This window comes from Poecilia mexicana, unplaced genomic scaffold, assembly GCF_051168715.1.
Source record: "Poecilia mexicana isolate PSO_F unplaced genomic scaffold, ASM5116871v1 scaffold_12, whole genome shotgun sequence".
In the NCBI taxonomy this organism is placed as follows: Eukaryota; Metazoa; Chordata; class Actinopteri; order Cyprinodontiformes; family Poeciliidae; genus Poecilia; species Poecilia mexicana.
In genome coordinates this window covers 28,357,076-28,365,054 of record NW_028263381.1, presented here as the reverse complement: position 1 = coordinate 28,365,054, position 7,979 = coordinate 28,357,076, and the positions used below count along the sequence as shown (strand labels likewise).

At 37.2% G+C, this 7,979-nt stretch overlaps 1 protein-coding gene across 1 annotated transcript in view; it reads left to right on the top strand.

Annotated features, from left to right (window-relative positions):
- The first annotated feature begins 4,632 nt into the window (after positions 1–4,632).
- chd1 (chromodomain helicase DNA binding protein 1) overlaps positions 4,633–7,979 on the top strand; it is an 85,978-nt gene continuing 82,631 nt past the window's right edge. Inside the window, exons 1-2 of the mRNA XM_088011305.1 lie at positions 4,633–4,744; positions 5,976–6,177. Coding sequence (XP_087867431.1) covers positions 4,692–4,744; positions 5,976–6,177 — 255 coding nt within the window. The 5' untranslated portion in view covers positions 4,633–4,691. The remainder of the gene's footprint in view (positions 4,745–5,975; positions 6,178–7,979) is intronic.

The following is a 7,979-nucleotide window of genomic DNA, read 5'->3' as shown; positions in this document are numbered from 1 at the left end:
GAATCAGCTCTACACCCTCAGCAGGTTCCTGGGTTACACAGGCATATTGGTGTGGCGTCTACAGTGAAGCGAGCAGTGTACCGGTCTGTAGTGGTGAAGAGAGAGCTGAGTCAAAAGGCGAATCTCTAGATTTTCTGGTCAATCTACTTTCCTACCCTCATCCATGGTCATGAACTTTGGGATCTGACCGAAAGATTACAGATGCAATTGGCTGAAATGAGTTTTCTCCTCAGGGTTATCAAGCGTCTCTGGAACTCATTACCTTTCCAACTCGGAAAAATCGATTCACTCTCCTGCTGTAACAAATCACAACTCAAAACACATTTGTTCAAAATGGTTTCTCTACCTGATGCCTTTTGCTCTTTCTATCTTAGTAATTTCATTATTGTATTGTATCTTTTAATAAACTGTTGTATTTTGTAAGGTGCTTATAAAAAAGTAACTTTTTTATTATTAAAATAGTATGATTTAAGGTAGAGCTACAAGGCAAAGTACTAGCCCTATGTTAAGATTTTTATTAAAAAGTAGTTATTTTGGACCAACTATTCCAAAATAGCTGTTAAGATAGCTACTAGTTATTTTTGAAACGTGGTACATGGTTTCCTAAACATGCTTAAGCTTTTGTCTGCTGCTGGATTTCTAACTGTTTACTCAATATACCTAGGTATATAAAGTTAAATCTCTTTCTGTGCAACAAGTCAGCAAGAACTAATATATTTAAGCCTTGCCCCAAAAGGAGTATTGGTTTTATTGGCCTTATGAGAAGAGACATACAGCAAAGGTCGCCAGGCCGGGAACCGAACCTGCGACAGACTAAAGCCTCCATGTGTGGGTTAAGCTTAACCCCTGCACCACCACAGCACCTAGACAACCCAATGAAATGGAATTCACCATTGATTTAAGAGTGAAGACAACTGATCAGGTCCTGGAGCTGTGACGTCATTGCGTGGGGTTTCCTTCGTGTGTAGTGAACGTTACGTCGTAATGGCTGAGGCCGGTTGTTTTAGGAAGTCCATGGGCCGCAAACCTGGCTTTGCTCCCTGTAATGCGGTTTAGTGGATGTCTTCTCGGTATTAAGCGGGCAGTGATAGCAGCCCTCCAACAGCCCCACCGTCTTCAGTCACCCAGAGCTTCTGACTGGGCCACCGACCGGGAACTGCAGCTAGCTTGAAGCAGCGTTAGCTCATGCTGCTGTTTTCACAGCAGATCTATTGAGGACCAAAGGAGCTCTAAAAATCAGAAAATCGCATTTTGACAACATTTTGGAGAGGATTGTATATAACACAAAATAAGGTACGCTAATCGATTTGTTCTTTCTAGGCATAAATGAATGAAAAAGTCAGCTAATATTCCATACCAATGCGCCAAAAACCGCGAGAAGTGAAGAGCAAATGAAAACAAGATGGGAGAAGGTGAAGTTTTGTTAGCTGCTTTTGGTTAAATAATCAAAGCGATCTTAACGCCAAACTCTGGTTTACTGTTGCGGCAGATGTTTTCTTAACTATTCACAATGGTTGGTAAAATGTGATGTATAGTTGCTTTGGAGAAATTGATCTTTTTTATTGTGCCCGTACTAGTACAACATTGTGTAATTTTGTTAGCTTCCACGCTAGCCTCGTGCTTTGTAGCGTTAGCTGACACTTGTACACGAATCCCCAACATTAGCAGTTTTTATTGCTTTATCCATCATGAAGTAGAATAAAACGAGGCAAGTATTTTGTTACGCAGGATTGGATTACACGGTATTTGACATTAAGATAAACCGAACTTTTCGTTTAAATTGATCAATTCCAAAGCACAAATCTAGTAGTTCATTTAGTTTAGCAAGAGCATAATTCTTTAACAGCCAACATAGTTAATGAATCAATTCGTCCCGTATATATAAGAAAACGAGTGTTGTCCTTAAATTAAATCAGATGTTTAACTAGTCGCTGGCGCGGAACAGACATATCGCCCCGCCAATAGCTGAGTTCACTTGCGTCAGTAGTCAGATATAGCTTGTTGGCTAATGCTACAAGGTTAACTGCAGCCACGCGTTATAATATCTTGGCTAGATAAACAGTGACCTATTAAGTGATTAACATTAGGTACTTAAATTATTTCGTATATAGAAGGCATGTTTCTTGATGTTTTATGACCGTGGAATACGCGTTCTTTATAGGCCTTTCAGGCCTCTGAAGTGCGGTTGTTTCGGTCTACAGTGCCTCATTTTAACAGCAGAAGCTAAACAGGAAGCGTCGCTGGTTGCCGCTAGCTACGGTTGGGCTTAAGCACTATAGTTAAGGAGGACGAACATTCAAGAAAGGTGAGGAATAAGATGGCAGAGACGCAGTGTTCAGTTGCTGCGTCTCACATTCCCAGAATGATCTATTAGTAGAAGTAAGTGAGAAGGTTGCAGTTCAATTCATTTTATTCAGATAGCACTGATTGACAAGTATTATCTGAAGACACTTTCCAAAAACAGATCCAGTGTATGAATAGAAATATGTGTTTAGTTTAGCCTAGACATGGACTATTTTAAAGTCAGTTGCATGCATAACACAATTCAATTTGGACTGAGATCAGCTTATACTTCCAATTGGTAAAATTTAAGTAAACCCAACATCCTGAATCATGTCATTATGCTTGCAGCAATCCTTCCTATGTGAAGGCAATTTATTAATCAACTTTGCACCCTTATATTGAGTGTGCATTGAATTAATGCTGGAATGAAAAATGTTCTTTTAATAGGAAGAACCCTTGAACGGAACTTGTTTCAGTGTGATCGACCTTTGGAGAGATTCTTTTTAAGAGTAGAATAAAGTTTTCAATTTGTTTTCACAAATCACTGTTTATTGCAGAAATCCAGTCTAATTATTCTAGACATAAAACGAAAGGTGTATAGTTAGTCCAGAGATCTTCAAAGCATTGAAATTTTCCTTTCTGAAAGTTTTGAATCAGTTGTTGAATCAGATGTTGGCAAGCAGAATGAAATGGTGTTAAAACCAGTCACTCATTGACTCTTGTTCCACGAACATGAATGTACCAACAATAAGACATAAAACATGAGAAGGACTCACTGAATCTTGCATTTTAGATGTTTAGAAATACCTCTAGGGAATAAATGCTCAGTCGTGGACAGGCTGCATGCTGTTTTCACAATTTCCACTGCAGTTATTCAAAGTGGATATGGCATGCTGCTTTTAAATTCTTCCTTTTCACATGTAAGTCATTCATTTATGGTATTTAAAGTAGAACAGCAATGCTTTGGTCTGAATTCCTCGTTATAGTTCTTCCGACCCCTCGTTTTGCTGCGGTCTTTTTAAATGTGAAAGAGACATTTCAAGTCCCACTCCCCTCCAGATTGCACAGGGTTCACTTCACTCCATTTGGCCATATTTATAGCTTGATGGCAGCGACACGGTTATCTACTGGTAGAGAAACCTTTTATTCCAAAGTTTATTAAAGATGTCAACAATGGAAGACTTGTCCATCCAACCTTATATATTAGAGCCAGAGTCTGGCCCAGAGCAGGAGGATGAAGACGACCAACCTGCAGAACCACATATCCAAATAAATGCATCACAGTGGTTATTAGTGTATTTTACAGTCTCTCCATCCACACCAATTACATACAATATGGAGTGTAGGTTAACCATAGTTTCCATGGATGTCATATACCTATTGGAATATTAATGGTTCCATAATGTGAGTGGAGTAGGAATGCGGGATATGGTTTAGAACAGCGATTCTGTTGAAGCCGGCCAATGCCTGCAGCCGAACTCTCCTAAACCTTAAAAAAATGAGGGTATTTAAATATTTTCGGGTAAGACATTTCTACAATACCAAAATAAAAGAGGTGTTCCTTCAGAAGGTAACACTATTGTGCAAATTTTTTACAAATGCTTATACTCACCTCCCATGTAAAACCGTTTCCAAACTATATAAGGGGTTCCAGAAACATAATGGAAATAACACCTTGAATATTAAGTCAAATTGGGAAAGGGAATTGGGAGTGAAAATTACAGAGGGTGATTGGCTTTCAATATGTGTGACACAACAGACATCTACCAGCTCTAAAATATGGAAGGAATTTGGATGGAAGTGGTTAATTAGATACTTTATTACACCTCAAATTATTAGTAGACATAGAGGAGAAGAACAGCAATGTTGGAGACTGTGGCCATCAGAACATCAATCACTCTCATGTATTTTGGTCCTGCCCAAAGTTGGCACCTTACTGGGAAGGAATCTGTCAGACTACTGGGATCATTTTGGGGGTATGTCATCCCCAAAGACCCCAGAATTTTTCTGCTGGGGCTGATATCTGGAGAAGTATTTCAAAAAGAAGATGTGTATCTTTTTAAAATTCTATCAATTGCAAGAAAAAAAAGCTATTACAGGGTTTGGCTAAAGAAAAATAGAAATAATCCAGTGTGCGATGAAAATATTGGTTTAAACTATATGATGACTAGTCAAGGCAGCTGTGCTCCTTCTGCATGTGGGAGGAGCACATGCTGAATTCTCTTTCCATCAGATTTCATGATGGAAAAAATGTGGCCTGTGATTCATCACTCAACACAAATTAGCAAAACTCCAGTACAGTTCTGACTTTTTCAAAAACATCTTTTTAACCGGCATTCTCTCTTTCAGGTTTATTTCTGGGAACTTTTTTTACCAGTGGTTCGCACGTCCCTATTGTGGAGTTCAACATGGCTGGGCGCAGTGAAGATGAAAGTGTGAGCAATAGCAATGGAGAGTCAAGGTAAAGTAACTCCTCCTTACAGGATGACTGCACACTGGAACATTGTGTTTTGATAGTTTGTGTCTTGCACATTTAATGCAAATAGTACTGTATAAGGTATTTTTGAAAACTTTGTCTTGGCTGTAGTTCAATTATTTTTAATTGATTGCACATTTATGTTGTTTTTCGTCATTGTCCTGATCATTTTTCTGATTCTATTGACTAAATTGACATTAGCACCCTAAATATAATTAATTTAGTTTGTCACTTCTCTTTATTTTTGCTTATGTCTTGTTTTATTTGAGTTAATTTAATATACATTTAAAGAAGTGTTATTTTTAAGGCTTCCTGCATGTTTATGGAAAATCCTTGTGCTGAACAAAAACATTTCACTAGGAATAAATGGATGTAGTTATATTTTGTGACATGCTGATTGATGCACATGTTAATATTTAGGTTTTAAGCTAGCTTTATTTCTATAACCTTTTTCAATAAATCTCACAAACCATAAAAAGATCTGGAATAAAATCAATTCAAAAATGAAAATGATCAGATTATTTTATGTATGTACATTATTGCTGGTAGACCTGTTCTACCTGCACCACAAATGTATACTGGAAATATTAATGTTTTTTCTACAAGTATGCTGCTACTGTGAAACAATCTGAATGAAAGTTTCAGATAGGTTTTATGAGAAATATCTTTAATATTATCAGGGGTTTAAACTGACTAAATAAATTGAAAAACTCTCAAAATAGTATTAAAAAAACTGGCAAGAAGTGTAGACATTCCAGTGCAAAAATGTCTAAACTTCATTATTAAAAATAAAGAACGAAGCAGTGATTCTTTTAGAAACTTTCAACTGGGTCAGTTTGTAAGACTGCCTGTTTTAGTTTTATGATACTTTGCTTATCTTTCATCTGCATCATAACAACAAAAATCATCATCTTCACTACACTGAGAGGTCATCCTTTGCCATTAGTCTGTTTCGCAGAGGACTACTCTTGTTTAAGCAGCACTTCTTCTATCTGTTGTCTAGGATTATCTGTGGTCTTCTGTGATTGACAAGTATTAGGATTAGTTAGTTTTCATGCAAGATAGAATCTTGATTAAATATTTTAATCATAAGTTTGTATTTACTGGGATGCTAACAAACACTTGTTTGTTGAATTTTGATTTAACTATAAGATTATAAAGTTATGATTTATTTCTTCAACAACTACTAATATGTTTTTGTCTTCTCACACTCAAGTAATTCTGATGATGAGTCTGGGTCAGGCTCAGCCTCTGCTTCGGGTTCCGGCTCCAGTTCCAGCTCCTCCAGCAGTAGCAGCCAGTCGGGGAGCAGCGACTCAGGGAGCGCCTCAGACTCTGGCAGTCAGTCTGAGTCCGACACTGAGAAATCCAGTGAGAAAAAGGAATCACCAAATAAGCCAAACATTGATGGAGCTGAGGTAAACAAATTCAAGATGTCAGTTGGCCTAATGTATTTGTGACTAATTTAAATCGTTCTGGAAAATGGTTCTTTCGTTTGTATTATGGCTTTTTTAGACGATTATTTTAGTAATCGCATATTCTATTGATTATGCTGACAATTAATTGTAATTAAGTAAAAATGTTATAAAATAAGATCTTGGTAAATTCTACCAAAACAGAAGTATTACTATTGGATATGAACATTGGCTCAAATTTTCATGTTTTGCATCTCTACAATTACTTTTCTATACTTTAGAGAACTAGCCAGTAACAGTAATAGCTCACTTTTGAAGTTAACCAGGACAAAAATTATACAAAAATCTGAAATTATACTCAAATTAATAATTAAATAAAGACACTTCTAAAAAATGTCTGCTTCATTTTTTAGTTTATGTATTCATCTTCTGTTAATTTAATAGATGAACTCTCACTTTGCACAGCCATTTATAGCTTTTGTGTCCATGTTAATGACTGGATTTGGCTCCTCCATCACACACAGAAATGCATCTGCCAGCCATGTACCGCCGTGATGCACTACGCCACCCATTTGTATTTGTTGCAACCGGGGTGATATGAAATTTATTTTCTGGTTTGTCTGTAAAGCTACACTTAGGTTAAGCATCAACACACAACTGCCCGGCAGTGTTCAGTCCATCTGCTCACCTGTATAAATACACCTGCAGCGCTCTTCGTTCTGAACCATCCACCAAGCAGCAGCTCTGGGAGGAGAGAGGCTGCGGTACTCCAGGCATCACGCCAGTCAACTTAAGAATGCTGATTGGTCCCCCCAACAATGATAAAAACCTGGACATTATCGTCATTAATGAAATCCCCCCAGACAGAACTTCAAGCTTGTATGTTCATAGGCGGAAGTGAGAACGCTGCGCAACGCAAATAATCACCCTAACCCAGAACACAGAATAATAAAACATAACTAAAGCTTCGAGGCAGCTAATTTTCCTTGAGGACTTTTAATTATCATGGTATTCAAATCATTCGAGGGATCGTTGCAGTCCTAGTTTGTATTCATTTAGTTTTGGTTCTTCATTTAAAAAAGTTACGTGCTGGACACACAGAACTACTAATTTGACTTTATTTTAACATAACATTGCAAATAGATTTTGTTTAAACCACAAAGTCATCAGAGTTTTTTCCTATAATCACAGCTTTGTGAAAGTGTGTTTAAATTTACAAACGGGTTGTACATTCAGCTTCAACACCACTTTGCAACCATTTCTCATATTTTTGGATAAATGCTGAGATGGACAGTAGCTGTTTCTATACAATAATGTATTCATATACATACATGGCATTTGTTCATAGACCTCCAATTTTATGTCACCCTGCTTAATTTGTGTGTGTGTTTCTCTAAATCTGGCAGATTTCATTCATAATGATCTTTTCCTGCTTTATGAAATATACTGTTTTTACAATAACATAATTATGCCACTAGTTAGGCCATATGCACATGTAAATTAAATAAATCCTATAAAGTCCTGATTCTGCTCCAGCAGTCAAGGTTTGTCTGGTTAGTTTGACACATTTTTCTCCTTGCACTTAGGCACTTTTTGGCTTTTGTTCCTGTATTTTTTCTGACCCTCCCCACCTCTTATTTGCTCACTTTTGTCATTAGCTGAAATGACAACAAAGGTCAATGGGCTGGGACTCGATGCTGTGATTCAACTACACCCATAACATTATTTTTGTAATTTAATTTTCATGGGCCTTTTCAGCCTACTGAAATGTTGTTTTTATCTGTTTAGCTGTAAAACACAGTTTT